We start from the raw sequence: 18,115 nt of genomic DNA on the forward strand, positions 1-18,115 counted from the left end.
ACAAGCGGCGGCTAAACAAAGACGAGGCGATCACCGGCACGCGATCTTGGTCATAATGAGTCTTAATATTAACATTAATCATCGCGCGAGATTGGCGCTCGGGAGCGCCCTTAGAAATTATCAGTCTACCCCGGTCATTATCGTTGTTTATAATTACATCGATTAGTATAATGAATCGTGAAATGCGCTCCCCGCGCGCGAAGATGAAAATTGCGAGGATGCCGACAACGATGACCTGAGTCCCCTTCACGCCACCCCTCGCGTTCTTCGCGAAACTAATTTAATGCGGGGACGTTGTTCGTTAAACGCGTCGTCGTCGCGGGCACGTCTGAAATTGCCTTTCGTCGTCGTCGTCGTCGTCGTCGTGTCGTTGTCGTTGTCGTTGTCGTTGTCGTTGTCATTGTCGTCGTTGCCGTCGTCGCCGCTGCAAAAGATAACGCATTACAAATTGATCCCGAGGGGGAGTCGCTCTTCCTCGCCATCTACCCTTCCGTCCTCCCTCTCTTGGGTTAATGATATTTCCAATAATTTCAATTCCTCTCCGACTATATCACTCGTTCGGTTTTCCGCGCCATTGAGTGATACGAAAAAATTCCGGTCCTCTCCGCGGTACGAAAACTACACTGGGAAGAGCCTTCTGTACAGGCCCGGCGGGATGATGGGGTGATTCACTGGACTAGCAACGGGGAAATTTCGACGGGAGTTGTTGGAGAGAGGTTTATTTCTCTCTCTCCCCCCCCCCCCCTCTCTCTCTCTCTCTCTCTCTCTCTCTCGTGCGCGCGCGCGCGCACGTCCGCGAAGGAGGAATATATACGAATATATATTTCTCGATTTCATTCGTTCATCCGCCGAGATTTAGAGAGCCGAGGTGAAAACTCGGCGTTTAATCCGGTCGTTCGCCGAAAATAATGTTGCAAGCGCGAAATTTATTCCGCGCGATATAAAGGTTTAATGGGAAGACATTGTGGAGATAGCGGAAGTTTAATATTAATACGAGATAATCGAAATTTTTCATGATTCCGTCTCTTTTCCCGCTCTGTCTCGTTCGGATAATGAAATGAACAAATTAAATTAAGGGACATTTTAGTTCTGTTCTCGCGTCGAAATTTCGTCGAATCAAACTGCAATTTTTCATTCTAGCTGGCGTGACGAATTGGTCTACTGTCGCAATGTTTCCTTCTACTTTATCTTTCAGATTCACGATTCTACCCAACGAACGGTCGTCCTCCGTTCCGTGAATCTAATGAGCACGGGACGCTACAGATGCGAGGTTTCGGCAGAAGCGCCGTCCTTTCAGACCGTTTCCGACCATTCGGATATGACGGTAGTCGGTAAGGAGACTCACAGAGAAGATTCGTATTAATTAAAAGCCTTATCTTTCGAAGAAATCGCGACAATAACGGCAATCCAGGCTTAGCAAACTTGGAAATATTATTGCGTCATTGATTTACCCCCGCGAGACGCCCCCGCTATTTTTCCTCGCCGATCCATTATCCGAGCAAATGTTGTTGTTACCACGAGCGACCGAGGGAAAAAGAAGAGCGAACCTCACTGACTAATCGTGATTTTATTCACGTTCGAATTAAAATCAAACCTCGAAAAAGAGATTTATCAGTCGTGGCCCGCAAAGTGAGATGTAACTTGGAACGGTTTAATTCCGAGACAAAGATTTATACATGTCACATTTAACGAAAGGATTTCGATTTCGCGTTTAAGAGAAAGAAGAAGGAGAAGAAGAAGAAGAAGAAGAAGAGAGATTTTCCGCTGCGGGATTAGAAATTTTAACGGCTTTGAGGATTTTATAAGCCACTTAACGCGGGAATTAAAACGAATCGCAGTTCCAATATCTTCGGAAGAGTTAATTACGTCGCGTTAGCTTTAGCCCACGAGAGAGGACATTATCTGTCCCCTCAAAAATATCGATCGACGGTCGATGACGAATCGCTGACGATTCATCTCGCGACGGTAATGTTCGCATCTACGACTACTTTCGACGTTCAAAACGTTTTTCGTTAATCCTGCCTTATTATCGTCGTGCGCGACACAAAAGTGAAGCGTTTTCTTTCAGCCGCGGACGTTGATAAACTCGAAACCGATATTCGTTCAATTATTTACCACAAATTTACTTTCATGAACATTAAATTTGCTGACCTAAAATTCGCTCATCGCTCTTTCATTTTTAATCGTCTTTAACTCGAGCGTTACAACATTCTACGCAAATTGAACTCCCGATTAATAATATCGCGCGAACCGATCGATGGGATTTCCACGGCGACTGTGTAAAGTCTCGGAAGTCGTTTAAGTCTAAATAAGATCTGCCGCTGGTTTCTCAATCCAATCTTTTTAATCCAGTACGGATTCGATTATTTATTCTCTTTGCCGCGGAGAGACGAAATCTTGATCGTTCGGTTTTTGCGCCGGTTTTTGAGTCAGCCCGGTTATCCTTTCTTCTCCCCGCGCGCATTTACACACACACACACACACACACACACACACACACACACACACACACACACACACACACACACACACACACACACACACACATATTGCGTGCACATATAGAGTTAAATGTGTTATATCGAGTGCAATGATTATAGCAAAGTGTTACTCCATTAAAATTTCCACGCCGGTAAGCGTAAACAAGTTAAGCTTGCCGCAACAAAATTATGGGGTTCGAGCGATGTGTTGCGTTAAAATATTCGAGCGGGCGTGCAAGTTAAAAGCCCGTCACTCGCCCCGAGTCTAATCGAAGAACATCACGTCCTTTTTGTCACGGCAGATTTATTTTACGAGCATCTCCATATTTTCCAGCCCTGCCGGAGGACGGACCCGTTATCACGGCGCGACCCGGGAAACATCGTTATCAAGTCGGCGACGTCGTGCGGTTCAATTGCACTTCGGCGAAGTCGAAGCCACATGCCACGCTCAGCTGGTTCATCAACGGCGACCCTGTGAGTGCTCGAGACGACAGGCATCTCTCTCTCTCTCTCCCTCCCTCCCTCTCGCCCCCTCCCCCTCTCTTCCTTCTTCTTCTCCTCCCCTCCTTTCTCTCACTCTCTCTTTCTTCTTCTCTCTGTGGCTGCGTACCGCAACCATCTTCTCAGACTGTTCGGAAGCGTAAAAGTTTTGCGGCAATGTCACCGACGTCCGAGATAAGCCACGATCCCGGCAAATCCGTGTAGAGTAGTCTAGGGATTCATGCCGCGCGCTTACGCATGACGCGATTGAGTAACGGAGAGGAAAAAGCCTTGTCTACGAATACTCTGGAAATATTCTTCGTTGTGCTACGCCACGTACCTGACTTTAATTATCAACCGATTTCCCCCCTTTGCATCCTTATACAAGAAAATTACATTTTTCTTTTTCTCGGAATTAAGGATTTTATTCGTTTTTTCTTTTCGTTTTTATTTTTACTATCGAGTAATTAAGTTTTAAATTAATATTTAATTGAGGAGGAATAGACTCTTCACTTCTCGCGGATCGAGGATTCTTACGTTGAAACATTTGAATGCTTCTACAAGTGTATTAAAGTTAAACCTTTACTCTATCTAAATAAGGTCTATCTTAATAAGGACTTTTTCCTCGTAATACGACGTGTTTTATCGCCATCGTGTGATACAATGAAGCTATGAAGTTACGTCTGTAAAAGCAGATTTTGATATTACTATACGACAAGGTAAAGTCGTAACAATTTTCTCTCTCTCTCTCTCTCTCTCTCTCTCTCTCTGTCTTTTTTCTCGTTTCTTTTTTTAAAGTTGTCAAAAGTTTTCCATCGCGGCGAATTTCATTTCTCCGCAAAAATAACGCGCCTCTGCAGCGGCCAACCAACGTGCCCGTTAATGTCCCGTTGACCCGCGATTACGCGCTAACAAAGCTCGAGGATTAATTTTGCAAAGTGCATTCTATGGCGCACGCGCGCGCGAAACTTTTTCATTTTTCATATGCGAACAAATAATTGGTTCTTGGGTAATTAATCTTCGGGTGTTGCGAGCGGACGCTTGCGCGCACTTCAAATTGTCTGATAAGTATTTCAACGTCCGCGTTACTTTGTGGCTTATTAAAATTGGATTATATTTAATCCTTGTTCGAATCGATAATTTAGATTGAGGGATATTTGTATGATCTCTTGCGACATTCACGAGAATAACCAGTAAATTACGTATTAGTGTTGACATGGTATCGAGATTCTTTGTCTTTGTTTAAAAAAAAATGTTACATATCTGAAAGAGTAACGTGCATGAGAAAATGAGACGTTGACTAATTTCATTAAATATAATCAGAATTAGTGTCGTACGTTAGGGTGCTTCTTAATTTTTGTCACAGAAGTTGTAACAAAATTTAATGAGAGAGATAACAATCTTTTGCTGAACGATATTAAAAGTTTATATAGTACTCTCTGGAAGCTCGCGGGTCAAGAGTCAATTTTCTGGGAACGAAGTAGATTAGACAGATAATGCAGTGTATTTAATTTGCGATGATAAGCACTGACGACATTATTACATTTTATTAAAAAAAAAAAGAGAGAGAGAGAGAGAGAGAGAAAAAATAATATATATTTTAAAAACATATTAAAATGATTCTTAAGGTGGGCTCACGCATGTAAATAAAGAAAGATAAGATTGCTCGTGTGTTTTTGATCTTTACATTTGTAATCGTCTATTGAATATAATGTTTCATTATGTTGTTTCAATTAATCCATCACCAGTTTCGGCCGTTCGGCCGTTTAATCTTTCGTTTCATTGAAATTTCTCTTGAGAATCGCGAAGCGAGGGAGATCTCTTTAATATCGCTACTTTTGTGAAGAGTTAAATATGAAAATTTTCGGGACATGTCGTCGGTTTACCGCAAATTTAAATCTCGATGAATATTCTGCGGCAAAGAATTGTCGCCCACGTCATCGTCATCATCGTCATTGTACGGGTCGAGAGAGAATATACAGTCTCGCTTCTTCACTTCGATTAGGTCGACCAGCAGTTGTTGAAGTCCCACCCCGTCGACGTGGACCGGAACGATCTGGAGACCTCCACACTCGGTCTGGAGTTCCGTCTGCGCCCGAAGCACTTCAAGAAGGGAGACTTGAAGATCAAATGCCTGGCGAGGATATATACCGTATATTGGAAATCGAATGAGCTCAGCATAGAGGGTGAGAGGCCTCTGAAGATACCGGTAATGGAGAGCAGGGAGACAAGAGCGCAAGGGCACACGCACGCCGAGCATATTCTAGGTAAAAAAAGAAATTTCCGACCGACCCTTGACTGAGGGTAGATGACATAGCAACAAGGGCGAGATGCCTCTTCCGTCGCACGGACACGAATTTTTTTGTCGTGTCTTTTAATTCGGTTGCCTTTGTTAACGATCCGAGGGGGATGGAAACGAAAATTTAAAAAAGAATATATATATATATATATATATATATATCTTCCACCCCTTAAATTCGAGAGAAAAGCTCTAAATTATTTAAGAGATAAAGAGATAAGTAATTTATACTTAAATGTCTCTTGACATTATTACGGGAGTGAGGTAAAATTAGATGAAAAAGTCAAAGTTAATAAATAAAATTAAACAACGCAAATTGTACTTATTATATTATTCCAAGCTTAATTAAACGTCAATTTCTTTTAAAGCGATATTACGAGTGTTAATTTATCGTGTGACGTTTTATTTACTTTAATATCAAAAGGATCGAAACGAAGGTCTGTCTTGAAGAGTCATTATCCGTTTCTGGGTATAAGAGGGAATAAGAATCGCTTTTTAAACTCATGAAAAAAAACTGACGTTTTTCACAGTTCACGTTAATATTGATTACAAGCAAAAAGTATAGGCTTTGTGGCCGCGTGAGAAGGGCTTAGCGACCAAAATAATGGATCCAGCCCTTTCGGTGTTAACATCTCCAACTCGAAGCTCGTCCGTCGACGCGCGGATAGTTTAGCAACTCAACGTCGTTTCCTCCCCCGATACGTTGTTTTAGTTCCATCGCGCAAACCAAAGCGTAAACACGTAACTCGTTTCGCGCAAAACCCGTTTTCAGGAACATTTTCGCCGAGGGAATAAGGGCAGAAATTTTGTAACTCGCGCGAATCACAGAGCGATCGAAAGATTAAGAATCTAATTACGCGGACACGGAATCCGTGTCACTCCCTTTTAATTCGATCATTTTTTACGGCGCGCTTAAGCGCAAATCGTTTTAGCTAAACTTAATCGAGCCCTCAACCAAGCCTCAATTCAACCGAAGTTTGAATTTTTCTTGAATATTTATGAAATGTTCTTCTTTCTTTCCAGCGAGCGGAAGTATAACGTTAGGACCGCGCGTTAGGATCATGCTGGTGATCATGGGATTACTGATGCTGCGGTAAGGATCGAGGATATCACTCGCCATCCGTGCTCACCCCCTAGGCCTGTGGAAGCCACCCTCGTATAATGCGACATGATTACGTAATATAAAATTAATCCATGTTGTTTATATTTTTTATAATTGCAATTAGTGGAATTAGAGACCACGTAATAATCGTAGGCAGACGACATACTATCGAACTATGTTAGATTTTCCTCGGGCGTGCAGAGGAAGTTTAAAAGAACGATGAATCATTTTTCTTCGAGAGGCGATAAGAAAGCAGATCATCGGAAAATTTTGCGGCGACTCGGTCATTTAATTTTCGCGTTATACGAATCACGTTTCACGTATAGTGCGTGAAAGACACGACGAATCCGTTCCCATTGTTGTTATCACTCATCGAAAGGTCACGCGTTACCATGCTGATCTGGCGTTTGAAATTTGGTCGTGAAAATTGGAAGTCGCGACTTTTTACATCGCTCGCGGCAACTCATGCGTAAAGTGCATAAATCGATTTCTTCAGGTATATACGTGTACACGTATACACATACACGCGCGCGTGCACTTGGTCTGAATGACCGCTATGTGTGGCTAACGCATATCTGCCGTGCAAACCGTGCAAACCGAGGCGCAGGGGTCCACGTTTTATTGAATTTTCATTAACCGTGCTACATCTGGAATGCAAGTACTCTTTATTGAGTTTCAAGACAGTATAATGTTAATAATTTAACTGTATGTATATCATAAAATTCAGATGCTCGAATTAGAGATCGGCGAACAATTTACGATTTAAAATATTTAAATCGTTATTGTCTAGCCACATGTTGAATATTTGAATGTTTATTTTATTAAACATATGTAGATATTTAAAAGATATATTTAGAAACGTCTTTTATTCGATGAGATTAATTTATTGATATATGCCGCAGAACTCTCGACTCACCTCGGACGGCAGATATTTAGTTAAGAAAACGAGGACGGCGCACACACGATGCCACACGATACTTACGCGCGGCGTGTGCTTGTAAATCAATAAAATAAACACGAATCGAGAATCCAGTACACACAGCCAAGTAGCAACGATGCAACGCAAACAAAACAAATCGTCGTTTCTGTTCGCCACCATACTGTAGCCCTTAACGATCTAGTCGCTATTAATCGTGCGTTAACGAGATAATATATCCTAGGAATAACTGTACGACGTGTGTGACTGTAGCGTGCGTTTACCAAAGATTTTTCGAACTTTTCACGCTAAGCATTCCTAATTGTCAACTAATCACTGTGGCACGGTGTGTAGAGAAGATTTCGTAAATAAAACTTGCCACGCTCTTTATCTATGGTAGTTATAAGGATACACACTCTCTTGTATATATGTATATAAATATATATATTATACAGGGTGTCCCAAAACTCCCGCATTTGGAGTACACTACGTGATTCTTTATGCTAAAAGAAACAACTTTATCCTTTAACAAAATTGCGTGCGACGAATAATTTTTACAGTGGATCAGATTAAATGTGACGAATGAGCGCGCGTATGTGCGTAGCGATCAGAGCTGGCGCGCGTTCCTCAGGCGCGGCCTGGTACTTAATCTTTGACGACTTCACGTACTGTATTGTTTAAAATATACTTAGAACTTGATCAACTTAGCCGTTATTGAGATTCGATAATTTCGGATGCTCGCATCTCACCGATTCGCGTAAAATCACACGTAGTAGTTCTCGGTTGACTTGACACCCGAGACACTGCTGTGTCTCCTGATAATAAACAAGTTAACAAAATAAGTATTGTTTTCATCCTTTATGTAACGATTTAATAAAAAAAATTGTCTGATTTCGTAGCATTATCTGGAAATAAAAATAAATGTAAATTATATGGTGTATGAACTGAGCATTCTATTATTTTAATTATTTTTTTGTCGTACGCGCAATTGCATATGATAATAAAAAAAAATATTAAATTTAACAAACTTATTAATTACGTGAATACGTATCACGAAAAGTCAAAAAATTGATTTTTTCATAATAGTGTTTTAAGATAAAATATTTAAATTTAATATATTTTGAGAGAGCTGATTCTGTCTTTATTTTCTCAGAAAAAATTAACAAAAGATTATACAAAAATATTTATCTTTATAATATTACAATAATTACATAATCTCATAAAATTTTAATAACGATTCTACCGATATCTTGAAACTTTTTTTCATATTTCGTAAATGTGTAAAATTATTTCTAATATCTTGTCAGAGAAGTTCAAAAAATTATTAAAGGTTAAAATTATTTAAATAAGAAAAGTATGAAAAATTATATTTGATAAAATAAATAATTTTAATAATTATGATCTAGACGTTATATAAATAACGTGTTCTAAAAATTGTTCTAAAAATATTTTAAATATAAAAATATTTTAAATATAATTAAAATAGCCATATTTAAAGTATTATACATATTGCGTATATGCTCTGCAAAAAATTTTCCTTCATAAAACAATTTGATTAAATTATTTATAATTGTTAAAAAGTTCAAAAGTTCAATTTTCCATTATTAAGTTATATATTCCGTTAAAAGAAAACATTCTATTGATTACACGGTTAAAATAAAGTAGAAAACACAATTCGTAAGCATTTGTGATGTACTGAAATATTCGTAAGTTTTAATAATAATAATTGTAACTCTGAAAAGAGATGATTAAAAGTTTAAATTTATAAAAGATGTTCGAAGTGCAATCTTCTTATTTGTATGCAGGCATTGACTCTGTGAATAAAACTGTCTTGCGTAGGCTGGAGCATTTCCGGCATGATTCGCGCGTATATTTAATGGCAAATTTTCCAAAATAATTAAAAAATAAATTAAACGAAAAAAAGAAATTAACGAATAATTAAAATTAACAAAAAATTTAACGAAGTCTAAATAATTCGTTAAATTCAGTATTCTTTTTTATTGTATATGCAATTGGACAGTAATTAAAATAATAGAATGCTCAGTTCATACATCATATATTATTTACATTTATTTTTATTTCGAGATAAAGCTATGAAATCAGACAATCTTTTTATTAAGTCGTTAAAGGATGGAAACAATACTTATTTTGTTAACTTTTATCATATTTTAAATACAATATAGTACGTGAAGTCGTCAAAGATTAGGTACCAAGCCGCGCCGGCCTGAGAAACGCGCGCCGGCCCTGACCGCTACGCATATACGCGCGTTCATTCATCATTTTTAATTTGATTTACTGTAAAAACTACTCGTCGCACGCAATTTTGCGAAAGGAAAAAGTTGTTTCTTTTAGCATAAAAAATCACGCAGTGTACTCCAAATGCGGGAGTTTTGGGACACTCTGTATATATACAATATATATATATATATGAAATCCGGTAAACGGATAACATCTACTTTAATCGTCTTTAATTTAACGAGATGAAACGCTAATAATGTCAAGTTACGAAGGAGAACGATATCGTTACCTCTAATCTACAAAAATATTTTCTTTAGTAAATCGCGTAAATATATCTCTCCTGAAATGTGTTGTACATCGATCTAATAAAACCATAATGAAAGACAGTCGAGAGTAATATTGAATATTTATTACATACATTTTCGATATGAGACATTCCGAGAAAGATATAATTGTTCAATACACACTTTTATTCCGAATGTCTCATTCACGTCCCATTTGATTATTTGAAAATTATCACTAAGAGATATATATAATAATAATTCCTATAAATTTATCTTACATTAAGGATCTTTAAAACGCCATTATATGACTACAATGAAAGGGAAAGAAATCAGCATAAAGCAAATATCATAAGGCAGTCGCGTTGGACAGACAGCGTTCCGTGAAAAATGAATGTTTTTTCGCGTGAACGTTAGACGGAGATTTGGCGAAAAACTTTAGAATCTTCTGCTCGTTGGGAGTCTCCATCTCTTCTGTTTCCTCCCATTCTACCGTCAATGCTTTCGACTCGAGGATCTGCTCAGCGGTGGACCAACTGAATCGGACGAGTTGTGGAAAGCCAAACACCTGGTCAATATTCGTGGACAACCAATTTTTCGTTACTGGATCAGTCGGGTAACCACTGCCATAGTCTGTTCCAATATCATTGCCCTCGCGAAACTGCCATGCTCGTATCGCATGATCTCGCGACACCTTGGCGCAAATACTAGCCGCGCTGACGATCGGATAAGTCGCATCAGCCTTCTTTGCCACGACTATCTTAATTCCGGGAAATACACCCTTCAGCCGTACCTGATAAGACTCAGGTTTGCCAACGGTGTCCACATAAATCTCAGCGACGTTCACGCCTGCCTCGATCGCTCCCCGGATCAAATTCATTGCCGACATCATGGAAACCTCGTTCAACGAGACCTTGGTGCGACGATACATATTATTGGCAATGACGTTCGGCGATATCACCTCGATAGCCCAGCCCATACTGTCCTTATGCTTGCAAATGTCATCGAATATTTCATCGCGTTTTTTCTCCGTCAGGCTTTTGGAATCGGCACAGCCTAAATCAACGAGCAGCTGCTTTTGGGACATTGGAGCATACGAAATTCCATATACCATTGGACCCAAAACTGGACCGCGACCAGCTTCGTCGACTCCAATTTGGCATGGTTCGTCCTTACAGATTTGAGGAACCTATTTCACATTAATAAAGCAACACTGCGATTATCTCTATGTTTTTCTTCAGCCTTTGAACATTTGTTCCTCCAATGTCATCCAATATTATTTGCAATATATTTGCTAAACAAAATACTAGATATAATATTTACAAAAACTTCTTATGTATAAAACATGAGATTGTATATAAAAATATTAAAAAAATAACAAATACATAAATATCATTTGTCAAAATTATAAAACTGTGCAGAAAATTCATGTTTGAGGGTGCATGCCCGAAGCTGTTAGATATATGCAGAATTACGTATTTTATTAAAATTCCCTTGTTTTATTTTATTTATACAAAATGTTCCATTATAAAAGTGTTTACCTTCGAAAAATGGACCTTATTGATGCTATGGTCGCTCTGTTCAAAAAACGGATGTAAATCCTCTCTGCAGACAATGCCATTAATTGCTCCTCTGCACAAATTCTTTTCATTCTCTCGATCGCTATTTTTTGTCGCACTTTCATCTTTTTCACTCATTTTTATGACTTTATACTAACACAAAAACACGATCGAAATGCAAGTTTTAACTTAACTTAGGTTAACATAACCTCCTTAAATATAAGCTACAAATTTCTAGGCAGAAGATCTCTATGTAGAATGTATAGTCTGTGATTGATATTTTCTTCTTAAATATTGTAATCAAAAGTAGCTTCCAATCGTTGTTTACTTTGTTATTCTTAAATTTCAAAAGAATTTGTATAAATAATTTATAAAAAATTTTGTATTAAATATCCATATTTATCAATATGATTGCAACACAAAAGTAAATAATTATAATAAAAAGTAATATAACAATATAATATATAATTCTAATGAAAAATAAATAATTATAATAAATTATAATAAAATAATTTATCTTATTCACTCTTACTAGAAAGAAGAGGATATTATTATATATATATATATATATATATATATATATATATAAAATTTTAATTCTAATTTAAAATTTTAGAAGGCGTATTGTTTCAATTTGTCCGCGTGTCCATGTCCATGTCAGTTAGGCATTATTATTAATGTTATTATAAAATTATCCCTGGAAAATATAATAAGCGATCGTCTACGCGAAGATTGAATTTCCTTGATGCTAAACAGTTCTGAAGAAAGAGAAAGATATATTATGTACATATATTTGTGTACACTGTTTTGACAGCGAGGTTGTACAGAAGTAAAAACCTGTGATTGATCAATACCAATGTCATATTGGTATTTGTTAGAAAATTAAAACGTGCGTTTTTCTGTTAAATCCAGATTCACAATTTAATGTGTTATGTTTAAGTAGGAAAAATTGTTATCATCCATTATAAAAAGATGAAATAAGCATTCAAATTTTATACTTTTTAATTTGAAATTTGTCGCTGACTTCTAAATATATATGTTACATATGTTGTATTACATTGTGAAATATTATCTGTGAAATTGCTTCAAGTAATGCTATTAAAAAATGCTATATAAAAAATGTATTCTGTATCTTATTTAATATAACAAAAAACTTCTTTCTTTAAAAATGATTTTATTTAACTTTATCGTTTTTTAATTTGTTATATTTGCTTTTAGAAATGTTATAATTAAAAATAAACAAGATATTTCTAATAATTGATGATATGATTATTTGAATTTATTTCATATAAAAGATTTACCAAGATTCTGCTTGCCATGAAACGGATGTTACTCGCTATTCCTAAATTATTTTTAAGTAAATAATAATTAAATAAAATTTACGTGATTTTAACAAAATATTATTTTGAATGATAGAGGATTTTATTATATCCTTAAAATTATAAGATTCCCTTGAGAACAATGATAAATAATTGTGTCTTTGAACATATAATTAATGTTAAACTACATATGTTATAATAATTTGACTTTTATGAACTATTTATTGTATTAACATATACTACTCAATGTACAAAAATTATATTTTATAGTATATTCAATTTTTATAATAATCGGTTTTTGAATATATCAATTGTATGTGTAGGATTGCTAACAAAGAAGATTCTTCCTCAGAAAAACAAATTAAAAATATTATTCATCATTGTCATATGAAAGTGACAATAAAATCACTTAACTGTACATGGAATATCGAAAACTTCTGGCATATTTATGAACATATTAATGTATTTTATAATGTCGCAGATTATGTTTCGATATTTTATAAAGAAGATAAATTAGAATTTTATGTTCTTAAAGAGAGCGGAGAATTATTTAATGCTTCATATATTATTGTTTTAAAAACTACTTTTGGAGAAATAGAGTTGTTATCAACATCGAGCACGATATTTCTTAAGCAAAATATTTCGGCAATACTATGTGAAATAGATGTTGCACTACTTAAAGAAAAAAAAAAGAGACGCATGTTCCTGATGATACTGATGGAAAAATTAATATGCGATTGAGAAAATTGTCTGAAATTATTAAATTTACATTCAAAGAAACGAAGACTAATATTAAAACAAATAAATTGATGCTATGTTCACAAAGTAAGATTTTTGAAATTATTGTTTTATGGAGGAAACAAAATAACAAAAACTGAAGTAGAAATAGATGACGTAACGTATAATATTTTCAAAGAGTTATTATTTTATATAGAAACTGGTTATTTATCTAAAAAGATAGAAACAAAAATGCTATCCGATTTATTTGTGTCAGCTAATAAATATAAAATAAAAAATCTTATAATAATCTATAAACAATATCTAATAAAATATGTATCAATAAAGAACGTTGTAGATATATTAGAAATTGCATATTTATATAATAATAAAAGTTTATTAAATATTATACTAAAGATACTATCCAATTATATTTCAAAAAAATTCTAGATACTTCAAAATTTATGGTTTTAGTAAAAGAGTTTCCTAATCTATTACTTAAGATAAAAAATCATGAAATATTTGAAGGATATATGAGTGAAAAATAAAAATAAAAATATATTAATCAAATTATTAAGAAATTAAATTAACATTTACAGTTTCTAAAAAATCGAAAAAATTAATTGTCTGATTATAAACTAAACTCTTATTTTTATATAAAAGTATTTTTTTATATTACTTATAATAATTTTATATATATTTTACATATATTTTTAATGTGTTTGAAAATTTTAATTATGTGTCTTAAAATTTTAATGTTTTCAAATATTTAATTTCTTTAATTCTAATATACAACACATGCAGTATGATAGGATTCTATCTAAATAATATAAATCATCAATGAAAATAATATAAATCATCAATGAAAATCATTATAAATTTATGTATATATATATATATATATATATATATATATATTTTAATACTTTTTTAATTATTCTATAGAGTAGAAACTTAATGAATTTATTGTAAATAACGATTATTACAACTGCTTAATGTAATATGAAGTTAAATATTTGATATAATTTGTTTAATAAAATATATTATTTCAATCAAAAATATTTATTATATGTAAAATATATGTAAAATATTTATTTATTTGCGTTTCTTTTGAACCCTGATTGGAATTGAAATTTTACAACATTCTATACTATTTTAACTTTAAGAGAGAATTAAAAGAATAAAATAAAAATTTAATGTAGCAAAATAATATGAATCAAATTATTAAATAATAGTGATTAGTAAATAAAAATAAAAATAAATAAAAATAAAAAAACGCAGTGAAAAATAACAAATCGAAAAAACAACTGTATAGAGATGCCTATCCCATCTAGTTGATATTAATAGACATATTATAACCATTTTTAATCAGTCAACAATTTTATTTCTATTGTAACATAATGTTTGTTTTGTAAATTTTTAATTTTTAATTTTTAATTTGCACCATATTCATAGTTTCCTCACGTGATAAGCAAGCTTATCACAATAAAAGATTAATATTTCATTTGCTATGTAACAAATTTTTTGAACGTATTGATTGGTTATATAGCAGTGAAATTTTCAGATTTTCAAAAATACTTCCTCTTGTATGTAACCGATCAAAGCGTTCAAAAATTCTATCGTACGACAAATGTCGTACATAATATTACCCTTAAGGCGAATGCCCATGTGAATTTTCAATTCGATTGCCATGGCTACTAAATTTTGCGCGAAAATACTTGTCGTAAGATAAGGACAACACAATAGCCAATTACATTTTATTTTTATGGAGAAATAATAAATTGATTGGCTATTGCATCGATTCATGCGCGTTCCATGTGTAGAAGCCATAATTCAATGCCAATAATGCTGACATCAGTTATGTCACCGACAAGATAGTGATGTGCGTTTGATTATTTATACTCGTTCAAATTTGTCGTGCAAAAAGTTCATCTTTCATCTTTCGAGATGTATCTAGTTGGGTTGACAGGTGGCATCGCTACTGGGAAAAGTACGGTTGCTGCTGTCTTTCGAGAATATGGCATTCCTGTTATAGATGCCGATTTAATTGCCCGGAAAGGTTAGGACTACATATTGCACTTTACCCTGTCAGATATATCCTCAAACATTAAATGACATTTCATTTTTTACTCTTAATATCATTCCTCTTATTCTTTCTTTACTTCCCCATTTTTTACTTTAATATCATTCCTATTTAATATATTTTTATTTTTACTTTTATTTTATTGCGTCATATTTGTTTATTATTATTTATTTTTCATCGTTAAACAATACGCGCTTATATATTTTGTTTTTAACGTGAAATTTACTCAATATTGTAAATTATAATTGCACAATAAAAACGAGTGTAAAGTTTATTAATCACGAAACGCTGCATTCGCGAAATTTTGTTGAAATAGATTAAGCATCCATGGATTCGGAGCTTTTTATCGATTATGTGATAATACTTTTTAAATATAAGAAACAAAGAATATATATGAAGTGTGTGTGTGTGTGTGTGTGTGTGTGTGTGTGTGTAATGTATGTATGTTTACAGTCGTCGAGCCAGGAAAGCCAGCATGGCATAAAATACAGAAGGAATTTGGACCAGAAGTATTTTTGGACACTAAACAGTTGGACAGATCAAAATTGGGTGATTTAATATTCAATGATGTCGAGAAGAGAAAAAAACTCAATGCCATTACACATTCAGACATATACAGAGAGATATATTGGCAGATAATTAAATATTTTTTGCAAGGTCATCCCTTTGTAGTCATGGACCTGCCATTACTTTTCGAGACAGGACACATGCTGAATTATCTGCACAAGATTATAGTTGTAACATGGTATGCATAATGATAATCAGATTTATTTATTTTTATGATTATACAGCAGAGTATCACGGAACGGATTTGTCTCAAGCGCAAAATAATTAAAATTTTACCTTGAACTTTATCGTCATTTATGTAGCGAATATATCATCACAGCTCTTAAAGCCAAATTTTGGATACCTACAGACACACATGTATGCATTTACACGCATACAGACAGAATACACAGAGCTGTTACATGTTTACGAGGAATCAGCAGGCCAATATAATAGATTGTTATTCTATTTAAAAACGCGAGTTCTTTTTAATAGTTTCGCACTGCATGAATAGCATGAATATCTCTGGATGCTTCACTATATAGGATTCATTTAAATGTGATATCAAAAATTAAAATTGCAGATGCCTAATAAAATAATTTATTATAATTTTTATAATTAACTGAAATTTTTAAATATAACGAACTCGAGTGAAATAATAACACGTCTGAAAAATATTTTGACGCTCCGAGAAAGATCTCGAATAAAAGCGATACCTGGGAGAAAATCAAGGTTTTGACTGCAAGAGATCGAAGATTAGAGACGCGCTGATCTTTATATATCTATATAAATAAATAATATAAATCTTGAATAAAAGAATATTTTTTACTTGATGATTTAATAAATTATTTTAACCGAATGACATGATTCTCAACTCTCAAAATGTTAATTAATTGCGATTGAGGAAAATTAAGTAAAGCTGGAATTTGTCCCGCGATAAAAATCTGTAAAAATAGACATCTGATTATTTATCAATTGAATATTGATTAATAATTTTCAATCGATATAACGCTTTAATAAATTATTAATAAAAATTTTTTTGAGTTAATGAAATGTGTAACAAGAATCTTTAAACTATTTTTTTATGATTTATCACTTTTAGTGAAGAAGATCTTCAACTACAACGATTAATAGAACGTAGTGGATTTACAGAAGCTAAAGCGAAATTAAGAATAGCTGCGCAAATGCCTTTGGAGAAAAAAGCGGAGATGGCGAATTTTGTGATTGAGAATTCGGGTAATGCAAGAGATACCAGAGAACAGACTATAAAAGTGATCAATGTATTACGATCTTCCAAGCATCATTGGAAATTGCGTTTCCTTGTTGGATTTTGTTGTACTGTATTATTAGCTGGCGCATATTGGCTAAAAAACAGAAGTTCCAGATCTTTATCTGCTGCGACATGAAATCTTTCTATTAAAATTACTCAGTTTTGAGAGAAATCTCCCTCTTGTGTAAAACGGTTCTCTTGTATAAACCATAGTTATGTGAAAAAAATGCGTGAATTTTTGTTACCTTGTTATGCAAAACTGAAATTTTCATAAAATAGACAAGCGTTGATGAAATTGAATCGTTTGCTATAATGTATACATTTATGGATCGCAATTATTTTTACTTTCGAGTCATTATGTCATGCAATAAATTTGATGTATATTATAAGTCGTGAGTCTGTAGATACAAATAATTATTCTTTCATAAAATAGCTTTAACTGCGACATGTTAGAGTAAACGAAGCGGCAATATGTAAAAGTTTATTTACACACGTGTGAGTGTGAGGGAACATACACATGTATGTGAATTATATATAAATATATATAATAATAGATGTCATTAAATATATGGATCAGAGCTATTAAACTTGATGACGTCATATGCTTGATTAAGAGTCGACGAAATGATCGCGAAGGCTCAATTAGCATTATTATTATATCAGTTTATAGCAATAATTAAACTGTAAGTTAGAATTTTTTCTATCGTTTATATTGAAAACATTCATATAGATAAGTCATGCTATTAGTTAAAGCATTTATCGAATCGAATGTAAAGTTATATAAATGATGTAAATAAAAAATTGAATAATGTATATCATTGCTGT

General features: G+C 33.9%; 3 protein-coding genes across 6 annotated transcripts in view; 2 read left to right on the plus strand and 1 right to left on the minus strand.

The window, feature by feature from the left end:
* The window catches only part of LOC105428206 (uncharacterized), a 158,604-nt gene extending 148,703 nt beyond the window's left edge, over nt 1-9,901 (plus strand). For all 4 annotated transcript variants that reach the window (XM_089073123.1, XM_089073126.1, XM_089073124.1 and 1 more), the window contains 4 exons: nt 1,196-1,331; nt 2,815-2,954; nt 4,966-5,227; nt 6,283-9,901. In XM_089073123.1, the coding sequence (XP_088929249.1) occupies nt 1,196-1,331; nt 2,815-2,954; nt 4,966-5,227; nt 6,283-6,356 (612 nt within the window). In that variant the 3' untranslated portion in view covers nt 6,357-9,901. The remainder of the gene's footprint in view (nt 1-1,195; nt 1,332-2,814; nt 2,955-4,965; nt 5,228-6,282) is intronic.
* Nucleotides 9,902-9,904: 3 nt separating this feature from the next.
* LOC105428135 (ribonuclease H2 subunit A) lies at nt 9,905-11,767 on the minus strand. The gene is made up of 2 exons (XM_011640239.3): nt 11,338-11,767; nt 9,905-10,985 (listed from the first exon to the last, which is right to left on the minus strand). Exons 1-2 carry the CDS (start codon nt 11,491-11,493, stop codon nt 10,146-10,148), a joined length of 996 nt encoding a protein of 331 aa, XP_011638541.2. The 5' UTR covers nt 11,494-11,767; the 3' UTR covers nt 9,905-10,145.
* A 3,446-nt stretch (nt 11,768-15,213) lies between these two features.
* On the plus strand, nt 15,214-18,103 carry Dpck (Dephospho-CoA kinase). Its single transcript, XM_011640238.3, has 3 exons — nt 15,214-15,450; nt 15,928-16,219; nt 17,123-18,103. The coding sequence occupies exons 1-3, from the start codon at nt 15,339-15,341 to the stop codon at nt 17,424-17,426; spliced, it is 708 nt and encodes a 235-aa protein (XP_011638540.2). The 5' UTR covers nt 15,214-15,338; the 3' UTR covers nt 17,427-18,103.
* Nucleotides 18,104-18,115: the final 12 nt, after the last annotated feature.

This window comes from Pogonomyrmex barbatus, unplaced genomic scaffold (genome assembly GCF_055798465.1).
Source record: "Pogonomyrmex barbatus isolate J1 unplaced genomic scaffold, ASM5579846v1 scaffold14, whole genome shotgun sequence".
NCBI classification, from domain to species: Eukaryota; Metazoa; Arthropoda; class Insecta; order Hymenoptera; family Formicidae; genus Pogonomyrmex; species Pogonomyrmex barbatus.